General features: G+C 29.7%; 1 protein-coding gene across 9 annotated transcripts; it reads right to left on the reverse strand.

Annotated features, from left to right (window-relative positions):
• On the reverse strand, positions 1-11,561 carry LOC114312751 (uncharacterized). Of its 9 annotated transcripts, none has more exons than XM_082893158.1 (7): positions 11,159-11,561; positions 4,014-4,319; positions 3,677-3,873; positions 3,404-3,511; positions 1,578-3,298; positions 1,205-1,277; positions 1-321 (listed from the first exon to the last, which is right to left on the reverse strand). In XM_082893158.1, the coding sequence occupies exons 2-7, from the start codon at positions 4,099-4,101 to the stop codon at positions 154-156; spliced, it is 2,355 nt and encodes a 784-aa protein (XP_082749284.1). In that variant the 5' UTR covers positions 4,102-4,319; positions 11,159-11,561; the 3' UTR covers positions 1-153. The 9 variants fall into 9 exon arrangements, with proteins under 9 accessions (XP_082749284.1, XP_082749287.1, XP_082749290.1 ...); XM_082893161.1 differs by having other exon boundaries at positions 4,014-4,215; positions 11,159-11,551; XM_082893164.1 differs by having other exon boundaries at positions 4,014-4,176; positions 11,159-11,491.
• Positions 11,562-18,013: the final 6,452 nt, after the last annotated feature.

Consider the following 18,013-nt stretch of genomic DNA (forward strand, 5'->3'; position numbering starts at 1 on the left):
TTTTCCGCATTTCAAAGTTTCATATCATGAAATTACTTCAACTTAATTTTGAATACATAAAGCAAAAAGAGAACATGATGAAGTTTAAAAAGGGGAAGCCAAAAACAGAGTATATTTTTACATATGCAACAAACAGACCAAGTTGACAAAATTTCACTTTGACTTTGGGTTCGACTTGGGGCTTCCTTTGCAAATATTCCTCCATTTATCTTTGAGGTCTATTGAGGTTCGACCTTTCTGAAACACATCAACCCCAAATTCCAAAATCCTCTTCCATGGGATAGTTCTATCTTGAACACTTGAAAATCTATTCACACCCTCCTGCAAACAATGGTAATAATTATCAATGCAAAACATTTCCAACAAACATTAATCAAAAGAAGGAAATAAATCAGAATAACAAACCCAAAAGATTGTGCTACTCCTAAATCCATATGAATCCCGAGCAATGAAAGGCCATAAATGTGTGAATCATTTTTTTTTTTTTTTTTGCCTCTAGGTGTAAGGAAAGTTTCCTTATTCTCACCCTTGCAGCAAAGTTACCTTATCCTCACCCTTGCAGTGCTTCCAGATGCCATCTAGGGTAAGAAAAAAATATATATATATATATATATATTATCAGCTATCTAGTATCTAGGGTTAGAATCAGTAGGTCCAAGAGCACTGTGGAATGCCTATAGTGTAAAATTTTTAGTTTTAAGTCACACAAGCAAGAGTTAATTAGAGTGGAGACAAGCTTCGGAGACGCCCAGTTAATGAGTAGGACAATCATATATCCAGACCTACCCTTAGCCCTTAAATGCTAATTGAGAAAGGTCGAATAACACATTCCACTAGAGGAGAATTAATAAAGAGATTAAAAACTTAGACTCAAGTTTAACTCCATCTTGTATGGCCAATTGCCATTATTTAAATCAACTTTTTTCATCTTTCTTTTTTGTTTCGGACTACATTATCCCAAAATACTTCCCGTTCTTTTCAAGGTCCCAGGTGAAGTGGGTAGAGGTGAATGTCAAAATTTGACTAGAGAACTATGGAATTAGTGAAATCTGAGATGAAAACACATTATGACTTCGCCTAGATTGGACATGATGTAATCTTATTACATTGCAGTAATAGCATATATGAATTATTAAGGAAAAAATATACATCATGCCCTCATGGTGCAGAAATATATGCATAAAAAAATATTTAAAAAAAGTACCTTTAGTATGACCTCCTCTGCAGCTGTCCATGGGAGTTTCTTTCGCCTCAACTGAGGAATTGCCGGGTAAGTGCTGCAGATTGGAACAAAGTTCATCCCGTATCAATCAAAATAGCAGCACCCAAATCCAAAATCAGAGTATTCAAAAGACCAAGTGCATACATGAGGATGGGAGAGAACATACAGTTGTTGGACATTCAAATACTTGCAACAAATTAAAGTTGATAAAAAAGCATATCAATTATTTAACAGAAATTTGCCAATTAAGAAGAACATATTAGTGTTTGGATGCTGGTTAGAATAGAGTGATTTACTTTAGCATAGACATGCAGAAAATAAACACCCCTATCATCTACAAATACGACAAACTTACTACTTTTTTTCTTTTCTTCTGAGTGATCTGGAGTAATTAGAAGAGGTCTTATCATTTTCTTCTTCAGAACTTTCCTCTGCATCAGCACTCGGTGGACATGCAGCTTTTTGGGTTGAATCAGTAATCAGTTGTTGTAAAACTTCCTGTTGCTTTCCATCTCCAGCAAGTATCTTGGTCAGATCGACAATCTCTGCGTCTCTGCAAGATGGATTATCTTCATGAAGCTTAGAACCAGACCGTTCATCAATCTGATGTGTCTCCGCAAGTGTTCCATCATTTACGGTCACACCACCTTCTCGACAAGATAGATTGCCATTAAAGCCTGATACTGAAGGTTCTGCTTGTTGCTTAGCTTCTACATTTTCCCTGTATTGAGAACTATTGACTTCATTTACATGGTTTCCATTGTAGTTTGTTTGATTGTTTCCATTCACGTTGTCATCTCGTCTCAACTGATTTTGCTCTGGTCTAAGAAATCTCTTACAAAGTTTGTTTGCCCGATGTCCATTCTCCAATCCAATGAAAGCAGCAAGATCTTTCCTAGCTAAAGACGCCTTTTTCTTGACTTCAAAGTACTTCGAAATTGCCTGAGAATATGCACAAAAAGGGCAGTAAAATTTCCCACTGTCATCAAAGCTGGGTGCAGAGCTCAAGCACCTCTGATGAACCACTAACGGACACGTGCTTGAACTACAAACCAATAGTTGACCACCTTCATTACACTTCATACAAAGAGTAAGCTCTGTACAGTCAACTGTTGCCAGGGAATCCACACTGAATGTGCACTGAGAGTTCAAGAAAGTACGTTTCTCCATGGCAACATCAACCTTCTCGTCCTGATAACCATCACTATCGCTAGACATTTCTTGTATAGGATTATGTACCATGTCATCTTTGGCACTGTCAGGAAAATAGTTCTGGAAGGATCCATCATTAAGTACACCATTAGATGTATTTAGTTGGGCCTTCTCACACTTATCTCTGGCTTCATCAACACAAATACTTTGATGAGTTTCGTCTGGAGGTGCAGCATTTGATGTTCCCATTTCAGCACAATCCTTGCCATCATCCTTGGCTCCATTAACAGGGAGACCACAATCTGGTCCATCTCCAGATGTACCTAAAGGCACTGTATCGTTGTTACAAGAAATCTGTGGATTAGTACGCCGATCATGATTGTTTTCTGAGAACCTGTTTTCCTTCGAGCCTCCCACTTGAGATAATATGGCCAAATCAGACCCTTCTCTTACAGTATTTTCTCCATCTCTTCTAGATGAATCTTCTGAAAGTTCATTTCCAATTATAGGAACAGACTTCTGACCAACTGCCTCACTGGTACAAGCAGCGCCCCTTTTGAGCTTCTTGGCATTATGCAAACGGGGATCACAACCATTGTCCATATTGATAAGATCTTCATTGGATTTTGCAGACTGATTTTCAGTATCCAAGTCACTCCTATCCCTCTTAGAGGGTAACAAATCTCTATTAGGTGAATCTTCTCGCAAGAGGCCATCCAAATTTTCAGCGGTTGGAGCAGTTAAGTTCCCTCCTGCTTCCATAGTTGCACTATCACTGCTCTTCTCAAGTCTCCCTGGGACTGCATTAAGATCATCATCATCCACAGTGATTCTATTTTCAGACTGATTGCCAATTGATAATCCACTCTTTTCCTTCAAGGATGCAAGAATTCGATGGTTTCCTTCAAGAATTGCATCCTTCAGCTGTTTGTCAAGAACGAACATGGGTCAAATCACCAACAATAAATGACAGGGTTTTATATAATAACCTCACAAATTTATACATCAATGAAAGAGATTCCTTTCTACCTGTTGTAAAGTGCTTTTTGGAAAGCAAGCTCTTTTATGCTTAATAAAGTTCTGAACATCCCATTTCAACATCTCTGGTCCATCCATTTTCAGATTTGATGCAGAGATCTGACAAATACATTATACATATGAATATATTATTCAAGAAAACTTAAAAATTTCATATAAGCGAGACATCGTTGAGTTCAAAAAATACTATAGTCGTTCCAAATTTAATTTGTCTCCGCCATTTAAACAAACAATCTAAAGAGCTCAGATAAAACCAGGGGTTACCTCATGCAGTATTTGTCGAACAACATCTTCACAGTGATATGATGAATCAAACTCAATTTTGGAATCTGGGGCAGAAGAAACACCCTTTGTGCTTCCAGTTTGCTGAATGAAAAAACTCTCCAAAATTCTCAAAGAGACCATTTCTCTCGCACTTTTTCCCATATCGTCAGATATTGCTGGAGTCCTTTTAACCAAATCTAAAACAAATAAATAAAATATTTTAAAAAAAGAAAAAGAAAAAGAAGCAAAATCAAAATCAAACCCTATCAGCAGGAAAATATCAGACTGTAAAACCAAAGTCACCATTTTTTAAGTAAATTCTTAGATTCACATGTACCAATTAGAATAGATGCATCCACTTCCTTGAAGCTTGCGAGAGCTTCGATGACCCAAAGCCATGGAAGGGTTGAAGAAGAAGAAGCCATGGAGACCACAATTTCAGAATTTTCCAGAGCCAATGATTTGCTTTATCTTTCTTGTTTTGTCATTCCATCAGTGGGCTTCAATTGATGATATTGCCAGAAGAGGACTCAATTTATCTGGAATTGCAGCAAGGGTTAAAAAAATTACAAACTAGACTACACCCTGCTTAATTTCTGCCTATATGTGGCACTGGCAAGCTCAGCCATGCTTCTGCAACTGTCTAAAAGTAGCAACAATACAACCAATATATGGACATGTACGGAAAGAATATACATAAAATCAGCACAAACAAAAAAACAAATTGTGTGAAGAACCGTCAATTTACCATATGGAACTGGAATTTAAATATCTAGCCATGTAGATTCATATGTACAATCAGTGAACAATTACGAAATATTGGGTATTGCAAATCTGGTGTTCAACAGAACTAAGAAACCTACACTGGAAATCTTGGTGGTGAAGTTATGAAGACTTACACTGCTAAACTTGCGGACCTAAACACATGTTGATATTGGTTGAAATTCAAAGAAATTTAAATGAAACTGTTTCATACATTTGCCCTTATATTTCCTGCAATTCATTTAAATCTTTCAAAACAAACCAGAATCAATTTAGCAAACTGATAAATTCATAGTTACATTACAATTAAAAAAAGCGTAGAAGCAATTAAAACTTAGAATCCACTAGGGACCCAATTGAATGTGTCTGAATTAGAAACTCATCAAACAATTGTTTCCATTTTGCCTAAACACTATAGCTAGCGTGTACTCCAACAAAACTCTCCATTTTAACTAATTTTCAAAACAAAAAATGCTACATGCACAAAATTAAAAAAGGCAACCTTTTTCATGGAATGTCATTAGGCACCTTTTGCTGACGTGGCTACTGACATGGAATTTGAACAACAATCATATTTTTGTGGGGAAAAAAAAATCTTCAAAAAAATATGTTTTTCAAAATGAATAAAAAAAGGACATATAATAACCGGATGATACACACGAAGCAAAACAAAATACATCAAACCAGATGCACATAAAGCAATATGCAAACACATTCATGTATATTTGATTAATTTATTGCAGGTTTGCTAGAGGAAATCATGTATTCTTTATAAAATTTTAACATTATCTCTCTAGAATAAAAGCAAATTCATGAATTGCATCACTCAAGAAAACATACAGTTCATAAAACTAACATAGCAGTGATCCCAAAACAAAACCCTTCGAAGCAAAGATTGTACTCTCAGCCTGGTGATGAATCAGAGCTTTTAGACCCCATTTTTACAGAGCAAAAATGCCCCAAGAAATCCAATTTTACAGAGCTTGTTGGAATTGCTCTAACAACAAGGACAATGCCAATGTAGTTAAACTGTTACAAGAAACCCTATTCTAATCAAACCCATTAACTAAAATTAAAGAATGGAACTTGGTAAACCCATTACGAATTGCAATCTTCAATGAATAAAATGGAATTCAACAAAGAAAAAAATTCAAATCAAATCAAACGAGGTGGTTGTGTACGGACATACTCACCGTTCCAATCGAGTCGCCGGGTGTGAGAGAGAGAGAGAGAGAGAGAGGGGGGTCGATTTTGCAGAGATGAGAATTTGGGGGAGCGACGACGACGACGAGTACGTAAACGGATCGAGTTCGGATCTAACGTGGACGGTCCGAATTTCTTTTGTTCAAATTCAGAATTATTTTACACATGCTGATCACAAATTTTGTGACTTAAATGGTCCAAAAATATTAAAATATCAGCATTTTCGGGTCATTTGAGCCACATAATTTGTAGTCACCAAACATTTTTCTATATGCTAATCTCTACCACATACTATCCTGAATATTTTGAGTGGATTAATCTGGATTCCTATATAAATTAATCTCTACCACATACTATCTAGAATTTTTTGAGTGGATTAATCTGGATCCTAAATTAGTTCTTTCTTTTTTTTTTAATATTTTCATGAATTGGGAAGAAAAAAATTCAATTGGCCTTATATATATATATATATATATTTATTACTTTTTATTATTTTTAAATTTTTTCTAAATTTGAAGAAAAATATTTTTAATAACTTATTTTGTTAATAAATTTTCATTTGTTTTTGTATTTTTTGAAAAAAAAAATTTGTTGAGAAATCCATTTTTAGGAGGTGTATGGCAATAAGGATTGTTTTGTTTTAGTTGTAATGATATGATTAATTAATAAAATTATTTGTTTAGGAATTTAAGTTATTGCTTTGTTTGTTTGTTTTTTTTTATTTATTATTTTATAAACTTACTATTGCACATCCACAGGTCATCAAAAAAAAAGGCATGCTGAGGTGGCTCGTGACAGCTGGTGATGGGGTTGATTTGGACTTATGGATTATTTGAAATGATATAAATAAATATATTTTTAAATTTTTGTAAAAATATTATGTAAAAAAATAAAAATATGATGCCACTTAAAAAATGTAAAAAAATAAAAAATAAGTTAATATAGGCTATCAAATAACCCTTAATATGTGAAATAGTAGAGAAAATGACAAATAGAGAATAATATGGTTTTTAAATTATTATTATCTTTATGGCCCAAAAATTGAAGTTATTATTATAAAGTTTTAAGATTGAATTGTTTACCAAAAAAAAATATTGAATTTATGGCCTAAGGGCATCTCCAATAGTTTACTATTTTTTTTTTTTATCAAATCTGAGTAAAAAAAATGATTTCCTCAATCTGATATCAGACACTCCAATGGTGTTATCATCAAAACACCAGATGTCCAGGTGGACGACCGGCTGGTCGATCGGCCAGTCTACCGGTAAAAGCATTTCATGAAAGAAAATTTCCCCCTCCATTTCAGTGTTTTCAAGGTTTTCTTCGGTTTCTTCCAAAGAGAAGTTGAAAAAGAGTACAGACCCACCTTGGAAATAGACTTGGCAAAGCACCTCTTCTTGGAAATAGACTTGGCCCACAAAAGCCACCATTTCGGTGATCCCAGTTCTTGAATCTTTTCCCAGAGGGAGCTTGTGGTGTTGGAGGAAGAGTTTGAGCTCATTCGCAATGTTGGGTCTTGAAAGATCGATTGTTTCATAGATGAGGGAGATGTTCTTGTGAGCATGGTAAAGTACTGTATGGTTCTTTGGGGGTGATGTGAAGATGTAGAGAGCAAAAAGATTGGTGGTGAGTATAGAGAAGACCATAAGGACATTTATTGCCGAAGAACTGAGTGTAACCCTTTTGAATCTGGCTGTTTCCTCTTCAATTTTGTGCAGTTAACCGGATGATCGGGTGGACAACGAGGCGGACGTCCAACTAGTCGTCCGGTGGTTCCCAACCCAACGTCTACACACAGTAAATTAATAAACGCTTCTCAAATCCTCAGTTTGGTGAAATATTTGATGTTTTCTTAATTTGATACCATTTTGATGAAACCATTGAAGCACAAAAAGTATATCTTTTTTATCAAATTTGAATTTGGTGATATATCTACTGAACCATTGGAGATGGTCTAAGTTCCTTTTTCCAAATTTGAGGAGAAAAAAATCAATAAGCCTTGCGTAAATGACAAACCAACCATTATATTGTGAATAAAATTTGATAATTTTTTATAATTGTCTTTTTAAACTATATTTCATATATTAAATTTGTTGATCGATTCTCACTTAGTTACAAAAATTTCTTTATTACTTTAAGAAATAACTTAGGGTTCATTCAGTAAATAGGTTAACTTTTTGACTATTTTAACCTGAGACTAAAAAACCTTGTTTGGGAAGAGTTTTTTAGTTTTTTATGAAAAAAAAATGTAATAATTATGAGTTTAATGTGAGGTTTTGTCTTATTGAACTAAAAAAACTTATTTTGTCTTTTTATAACTAAAATAGTTCCAAACCCACCCAACTCTTCTTCCCAAACGAAACCTCACTCCCAAATTTGATCTCTCATTACTCCTTCAATTTTCCGCACTCATATTCTCTCATAATATTATAAATTATGTCCTAATCGTCAGACAAAAAATTTTAAAATAAAATTAGCATTTTGAGTTAGTTGTAAGAGGGACTGTAAATAAAAAAATTATTTATTCTAATTATGCCCTTAATACTTCCTTTTAATCTTAATTGAACAACAATTATCACATGAGTCCAAAACACCCATAGTCTCATGTACATGAATGGCATTTTGTAATTTATCCGCCATGTTCATCGTCTTCAAACCATGTCATGTTATTTTTAATCTCATGTTCATTGTTTTCAAACCATGTCAACATAATCTTCGAAATATATAATAATTAATTTACCTGAGGCTCCTTTAAGAGTTATGTTGATACTAATGCTCTGCCGCACATATCTTAATCCAGATTTTACTGAATTTAGATTCTTACTCTAGCAATAAAATTAGAAAAATCTCAACCATTTGTCAAAGATCCAAAAGTAATTTTTAATCAAAATTACAAAGAGGAATTTCCATTTAACAAGGAGATAACAGCATAGTTCTTGACTTCATAAAAGATAAATTTAGACAAAAATAAGATCTAGTTTTTTAAAATAGGAGGTTGTTTTCGGTTTAATTTTCAAAATCAAATTTTGAAAAATCAAAACTCAAAATTCGCTTAGTTTACAATTTTCTCAAAACATTTTTCAATCACTTTTTCTATCCCATCTCTCTTTGTCTCACATCCTATACATCAATCAATCGTTTTTTCTCTCTTCTCTCACGTTCTCTCACATCCTATACATTAATCAATCACTTTTTCTCTTACACTCATCTATTCAATTACAAAAATATCCTAAATTACAAAACTCCAAACTAAAAAACTCTAATTGCAAAACTATTTGCAAAATATAAAACCAAATAAATTTTAAAAATAGTTTTCAAAAACTTATCTTTCAAAATTGATTTTAAAACCAAACCAAACCAAACCAAACCAAACCAATTTTGAAACAACATTTTTTTTTCAAACTTTGGTCCAACTCTCCTCACATTTAATTTCCCTTCCCTTCCCTCCACTATCCTTTTGAAACTATCAAATTTTTTATTTTCAAAACTTTGGTCCAACCCTCCTCACATTTCATTTCCCTCCCCTTCCCTCCCCTTTCCTTTCAGTCCTATTCCCTCTACCAATGGCACGAACGCATCATATGATCTCTCCTCTCCCAATTCTAAATTTCGATTCACAACCTTTTTGCCTTTTAACAAAACATATCTACTGTAATTTTCATTAGACATAAAGTTGATATTTTAGATTAAAAGTACATATAATCTTAATTCTTGTCCCATTTACTCACGAGCAGGTCTGGTCCTGAGATTTTCGGGACCCAAAGTCGATAATCAACTACTAAGGCTTGGTTTGGCATGTCCTAAATAATACAAAAAGTCACTATCCTATTTAAGTCACATCATTTTATTTAAATCACATCACCTCTCTAACACATCACATCAAATCCAACCCAAACCCAACTCATATAAGCCAATAAGTCAAAAAGTACACTTTTTTAGAACATCCCAAACCAACCCTAAATTTCTGGGACCCTTCACATTTTTTTTTATTAAATTGAAAAAAAAATTAAGGTAAAGGACAAAAGATTTATATTAAAATCACAAAAAATACTTAGAAAAAAAATTAATTAATTGAATAGAAAAAAAAAAATTACGTGTGCTTGCTGTGCTGAGATCAAAATATTTTTTTAAATCAAAATTCACTTAACAAAACACAAAACTTTTAAATTATGTGATGTGAACTATTAAACATAAATAAATTCTTCTTAATGATGTAAATACCAATATTATAATAGCAATTAATTGTACAAAAGACAAAATAAATATTTAATTAATTGAATAGAAAATAAATAAATAAATAAAAATTTACCTTTTCTGCTACTCCGTCCCTATGCCACTGGTGTGTGCTATATCAAACAAATATAGGGAATGTTGGATTAATAGAAGATAGGGTTAGGAATTAGAAAAAATGGGCCTTTCAAATGGTTGGGCTGGGCTTAACTATTGGCCTTTTAATTGGCCAAAAAAATTAAATTAATTTGGGCCTTTTTTTAATTTATTTTAGATTTAAAATATACCAAATATATTATACTAACTTATAATAAGAAGGAGCCTTATTTTGGGCCTATTTTGAGTGGCCCTAAGCCATGGCTTTGTGGGCCTACGGCCAGGGCCGGGCCTGCTCACGAGTCGCATGCACATTTATTGATACGAGTCTCATTGCAGATAGATTTAAGGTTTGTTTAGAATGAATTAAATAAGTGTATTTTTTAATTTTTTATAAAAAAATGTGTAAAAAAATAAAGAGAGATAAAATGTGATATAAAAAAGATAAAAAGTATACTATAGTATCCTTCAAATACCCTTTTATTTAGTGATGAATTTCAGGGTGAGGATGTGTTGAGATTAGGTTAGTTCGGGTTTGAGTTTGGATTTACAGATATAACTTCACTTTTTCAGGAACTCCGGTGATTTTTCCTTCCCCCCCTCCCCCCCTCTAAATTTTTAAATTGCCCCCTTAACTATAAAAGAAATTGATAATTGGACCAATATGACAAATAGTTTAGAGATCAAAGTGAGAGAATGTTTTTTGAGGATCAAAATGACAATAATTCTTATTAGGAGGTGAATGTGTAATTTTTAGCCCATGGCAAAGGCAACAAATTTTCCACAGAAAATTCCAATTTAAAAACAAAAAAACAAAAATTTTAAAAACAAAAACCTCTTTATGAGGCACATCCAAAATTAGGAATTCAAATAATTCACGAATTAAAAAAAAAACAACAACAACAAAACAAAACAAAACACAACAAAACAAAACAAAAGGAGTCTCTCAAAGAAACCCAAATTAAGCAAAAGAAGAAATCTATTAAACTATTTGAACGAACAAAGTTCAAACGAACAAACCCTAATTCCGCATTCGAGAACTACAATTAAAATTCATGTACACCTAAAATCTCACAATTCACAACCCACCATACACAACACGCACACAATCACGAACATTTACAATGGAGGAAATTAGGATTTTTTGACATATACATATAGATATAGAGTGAGAAATACATGACTGAGTACCTTCAGGTTCGGAGGAGATTGGAGAAGAATCGGGAGACGATGAAGCGCAAGCGAGGGAAGGCGTGGAGGGAGTAGGAGGTGGTCTGGCGGAAGAGCTGCTCCACGGACTCCACGAAGAGGTTGAGGCTACGGATCGGAGGAACGTAGAGAGTCAGTGGCACAGCCGAGAAGGCTAGCGCGAAGAACAACTGAAGCATTTGATCGGTCGAGATTGACGATTGATGATTGATGATTGATGATTGATGATGAGAAATCTATAAATGTAGAGAGAGAGACAGAGACAGAGACAGAGACAGAGAGAATCTTTCGTTTTTGAGAGATTGAGAGATGGACAAGGAAAGGAAAGGGGGCGTGTCTGACGAGGAGTTTATCTTGTTCTCGTGATTTGTTCTCGGTAAAAAACATAAGACAAATAATTATAAACTAGTAATTATATGGGGGATGCACCAATAAATCCCAAATTAATAACTTATGCATTATTTAGTCCTAAAAGTTTTCTTATACACTGAAAGGTCCCATTACAATGTTAATAACATCAGATACAATGTTAATAACATCAGAGTCATGTTACAAACATTGGATTTCAAACATCTAATGTTCATCAAATTTCAATAATGTTTGAAAATATAGGATGAAAAACATCTAATGTTCATCAGATTTCAATAAATTTTGAAATTATAGAATGAAACATCAGATCATTTACATCATTCACATCATGTTGATGTAAAAATGGGACTAAATGGAGCATAATAAAACTTTTAGGACTAAATGGTTCAACGTTTAAAAAACTAGGACTTATGAGTAAATTTTCCTAATTATATCTCAAATATAATTTATGTAAAATTATATATATTATTAAAAATATTATTTTTTTATTATTAAAGTTTCACATTTTTTTATTATTAACATTTTTTTATTATTAAAGTTTTACATTTTAAATGTTTAGTTTTAAAATATATATATATATCAGCATTTTTTTCATTTACGTATAAAATTTTACAAAACTCAATTTTAATTATAATAATTAATTTTATATGGATTCTATTTGAGAATTATTAATTTAATTATTATGATATTTAAAAAATATTATCTTGATATACAAATAAATAAATAAGATAGAATATGCTTAATTATGTTCATCTCATGGATTAAATTATTTTTTTATATTTTATATTTTTTTTGTCTATCTTATGGATATTTTAATATTAATTTATATTTAATTATATATATAAATATGGTTTACCCTCAAAATTTTGTTCTCTCCTATGTAACATGAAAAATTTTATAAATCCCAAATAATCTACTAAATTTTCTATCAAACCTCACACATGAGTATGAGACCCACACAAACCCACATGTGTAGGACATGTGCCAAGTTTGGTAGAAAATTTGATAAATTATTTGGGATCCATAATATCACTCATGTGACATATCTCTATTTATTTTTTTTTTTGTCTTTTTTTTAAAATGTCACGTAACATACCTTATACTTAATTATTCCTAAAATCTGATATTCAAAAAAGTTCTCCTTAATCTAAACTACTCATGAATAAAATTTAAATAATTACATATACTAAAAAATACTTTACCAATTAATTTTCTTCTACTTTTTTTACTTTTATTCAAGTATGCAATTTTTATATTAAAATTAAATATATTTCTTATTTTTTTGTCTATCTTATTTATATTTTATTATTACGAAAAATTTATAATTAATTTAAACTTCATATACAATGGCGCTGTTTGGAAAGCCGAAAATGAGGCTATTATAGCCTCATTTGAGAAAGAAGCCCAAAAGCAGCACTGTTCACAGGTTTTCAAAAAAAAAAAAAAAAAAAAAAAAGACTGTAGCCCGGACAGTGTAGGCACAGCCTCACATGTCATCATCAACGGCTAAATTACCATTTTACCCCTTCACATCATTTTAAAAAATTATAATTCAGGGACAAATTTATCATTTTAAATTCAAACACCATTTCAACACACTTTCTAATACAACAACTCAACTAAAAATTCATCTCATCTTCCCAAACACAAAAACTAAAATAGCTTACTAAAATAGTCAAAAAGCCAAATAACCTACTAAAATAGCCACTTCCCAAACGAGGCCAATATGTATAAACAGTTTTAAAATAGATATGAAAGAAAAAATCAATGCTCAACATAATTAATATATCTATTTTTTCTTAATCTAACCGCAATATACTTATATTTAATTTTTTAAAATACTTTTTTTTTTTATAACTTCTATTCCTACTCTTTTTTTATTATTATTATCTATTTCCAATTGAATAAAAAAATAATTAAAATTACTTTTAATTGTATATTCCTATTTTTCTTTCCAATTTAACTATTATTATTAATATCAAATTAAGTGTTTATTTTACTATGTCATAATTTAATATCATATAAAATCATTATATATTTATTTCACTTACACTTTTATAGCACGATAGGATTAAGATGATTGAAATACAAATAAATAATTGGAATAAAATTTCGTTTAAATAACACTTTTATAGAATGATAAGGTTAAGATTATCAAAATAAATAATTAGAATCATCCTTTAATTTTAAATAACTTTTTTTCTCCAATTTAATCATTATTTTTAATATTAAAATGAATATTTATTTTATTATATTGAAATTAAGTACAAAAGTATCATATATATATATATATATATTTAAACTATACTTTCATAATTTAACATAACGAAAGTTGCACTGCATATTTTGTTATATATTTTTTAAATAGTTCTATATATATGTATACATAGATATACATAAATAATTCAATTAAAATTATTATATATTTATTTATGCTATATTTTATATCATGATAAAATTAATATTATTCTTTTGTAATGCATACATTGCAACACATTTCTAAAAATAATTTATATATAAACATATATAAATAATTTAACTTAATTTTATAAAATATTATTTAAAAAAAATAACTCGTGTTGTACGGGTCAACCACTAGTTAGTTATTATAATTAAAATTGAGTTGATGTAGAACTTTATATGTAAATGGAAAAGAAATATAACTTCTTTAGAAAAAAAAGAGTAAAACTTTAAAATATGCCACATAAGTAATGGAAAAATAGTAATTTTAATAATATATATATATGATTGGTTACAAAATATCTACTTAGATTTAGAGTTTTTAAAAATAATTTTTGAATTTTGAATTTATATATTTTATTTTTAATAAACAATTTAAATATTTTAATCAAAATTTGTAATTTTTAGATCCATTTGGTTTGGGAATAAGTTATTTTAGTAATTTTTTAACATTTTAGCTAAAATATGAGGTGAAAAATTAGTATGTTTAGAATGATTTTTTTTTTCTTCAATTTTTACAAAAAAAACATACAAAAAGTAGAGAGGAAAAATAATCTTCTATTTTTTGTATAATTCATTAACTTTTTGATCTTTTTTTTAGTAACTTTTTTTTTTATTTTATTTTTTCTTTTGGCTTTTATAGGGGTTCTCAAAGTAGATACAGTCAAAAATAATAAAATTTATAAATAATTTTTTTAAAAAATTCCTTAAAAACAAAAAAAATAAAATTTAATATATTTTTGTTTTTTTAATTTATTAGGTTCTTTTTAGATTGCTTTTCAAATATTTTATTTTTAAAAAATATTTAGATTATGTGTATTTAAAATAAAAAAAATAAACTAAAATAAGCATTTTTTTTCTTAAGAGAATGAAATACAAAGAAAAAAAAAATCCTTTTTTTTTTTTTTAAACTTAAAACCAAGCAGAGTTATATGATCAAAAAATATTTATTGAAAATACATTTTTTGAGATTTACCTAAAATACAAATTGTCTATGTAGTTATGAAAATTACATCTCACCATTCAAGTTTCTAGTTGCATAACAAATAATAATTTTTATTAATAAATCATTAAGTCAATTAACAGTTTTAATGATGTTAGAAATATGTTAATAACTCATGTAATTTTATTATTGTATGAAATAGTAGTTTGAATTTTTATTTTCTTGTTAATTCCATTAAATAAAAAATTTGACAAGTATTTATAATTTCTAAAACCAATAAGAACAATTCATATTTTAAACAAGTTTGAAGAAGTGTATTTATATTTTACCCAAAATATTTACAATTATATGGAGGGACAAGCTTTTAGATGGTTGAAAACAAAGGGTATGTTTGGTTTGTGTTTGAGAGATGTGTTTTAGAGATAAAAAGTACGAAAACATGTTTGGTTTGGTTTTTTTTAAAAGATGTTTTGAAAAATTATTTTGAGATAGAGTTTTGGAAAAAGTGATTGATTTGATGTGTGTGAGAGAGAGATTTGTTTGGAAAACTTGTTTGGTTTACAAGTTTTGGGAAATTTTTTTGGGAAAATTTGTTTGGTTTGGTTATTTTTGAAAACTTATTTGTAGAGAAAATTTCCCAAATTTTTTTCAGAAAATCAAACCAAACGAGCCCAAAGATTCTCACACTTTGACAAATCACTGTGTTTGGTTTTAATTTTTTGGATTCAATTTTTTAAAAATTAAGTTTTTTAGCTTCCGTGGTTTTATGTTTTTAGTGAATATTTTTATTTTTTAAGCATTTTTTTAAACTCTTTAGATACACCTTACTTAAATGTTTTTAAAAAGTAAAATATTTTAAAAAATAATAAACACACAAGAATACGAAAAATATACTAAATTTTCATTGTTTTTTTTTTAATTTTTGGTATTTAGTTAATTTTTTTAAAAAAATTCACAAATATTATATTTTTAGGTGTACTTATGTTAGGTGTATCTAAAAATTAAAAGAAATTGCTTAAAATATTAAAAAAATATTTTGTGAAAATAAAATAAACACGAAAAATAAAAAAATTCAAAATTTTAAAAAGTGAATTCAAAAAATTCAAACCAAACAAGTAGGATTTTTTTTAATTTTTTTATAATTTTTTTTTCTTTTTTTGTGGGTGACATTACTTTTTGATAGCTCTTATGATTCTTCTTATAGTTTATGGAAAAAGTATTGGTTGGTCGGGGGCCACATGACGATATTTCTTAGCAATCATAAATTATCACGCCCTTCAAATTTTTTAATCACTCAATATAAAATTATGAATATCATCTCTCTCATTAATCACAATATCATTAGGGTACCACTTGACGGTGTCAAGGACCAATCAATAACTTTTCTAATTTATATTGCACAATATGATTGTTTAGTATAAAATTTTTGTATTTATCTGTTTGTATGCATGTTCATATCATTTAGGACATAGCGACAGTGGGGCACCCTTAAATGGATTATTGGTTAAAAACAAATTTTAAAAAAATAATAATTTGTTTAATGTTTTTTTTTTCTAATAGTTTTTCACTATAAGTAAATTTAACTAATTCAATTTTGTTTTTCATCATAAATGAATTAAGATGTTTTTTTAGCAAAATTAACTTTTTAAACTATGGCCAAATGAAACGTGTTTGGTTTTTGAACAAATTTTATGGTACACATTTCTCAAAAGTTGTGTATCGTATGCCTTATTATGTATTTTTTTAATAAATATTCTATAAATTTTTGATAAAATTATAATAATTTATGATACATAAATAAAGTCACACATTTGTATGATATGTTCTTATTTATGAACTATAAATTATCATTACTATATTAACAAATACATAATATTTTTGCAATTTTCTAAGAATAATGAAATTTCTCAATTTTCGTACAAGTCTCACATTTTTTGTCTGGAAAACTATGGAGAAGTTGTATAGTTTCTAAAATTTTAAAACAAATAGAGTAAGACATTTCATGGCTTCTTTTGAGAATCAAGTTAAAAGTTACTTCTCAATTTTTAATTTATTTTAGATCATATTATTTCTCATATTTTTACATATTTTTTTTATAAAAAAATCCAAAAAAAGGACCCAAAAAAAAATCTTTTAATCATCTTCCTAAAACTCCCCATAATTTTTTTAAATTTTAGAAATTCACAAATTTTGAAAAAATTTATCCTTTTTGCACTGATGTACAAATACCGCATAAGTTTGAAAGTCTAATACATATCAACTTTGAACTCTTTTCATACTCAATGTTTCTAAAAGTCTAGATTACTGATTAAAGTGCTTGTTTGACATAACCTATAAAAGATAAAAAGTCAAAAAATTATTAAAAATGTCAAAAAGTTTCACTATTCACAAAAAAAATATAAAAATAACAAATTTACACAGGAAAAAAGTACAAGCCAACTGTGGCCACTATAGTGATGGTACACTGTGAAGTGATGGTACAAATTTACACAGGCGGTGCACAAAAAAGCTACGCAGGACAGTGCTGTTGTTCTCATGGGGGCCCATCATGGGTTCCGTTTTGATAATTTTAACCGTTCAATGTATAGAACTCGTCGAGTACTATATGCCTGTAAAAAATCATGTTAATCGGATATCGATAGCAATATAATCAAATCAGTTTTGTATAAAAAAAAATGGACGGTGAACAAATTGACGGTTGACAAAAAACTGATCCGACGAGATAGCTATCGATATCCGATCAACTTGATTTTTTACAAGCATATAGTACTCGACGAGTTCTACACAATGAACGGCTCAGATTATCAAAATAGGACCCATGGTGGGGCCCCATGGGCCGAACAGTACCGTCCAGTCTATCACACAACAAAGCAACGTAGCTAATTGGTTTTCTAAACAATCACTATCAGTACACGCCTAGGGGCATTAGGGGTAATCCGGTAATTTTGCTATTTTTAATACATATTTTTTCGTAAAAAAACAAAAATTTATCCCAAACAACCATCTTTTTTTCCTTTACTTTTTTATCCAAAAAGTCAAAAAGTGCACTTATGTAGTTTATCCCA

This window comes from Camellia sinensis, chromosome 10 (genome assembly GCF_055761805.1).
Source record: "Camellia sinensis isolate YWXY chromosome 10, ASM5576180v1, whole genome shotgun sequence".
In the NCBI taxonomy this organism is placed as follows: Eukaryota; Viridiplantae; Streptophyta; class Magnoliopsida; order Ericales; family Theaceae; genus Camellia; species Camellia sinensis.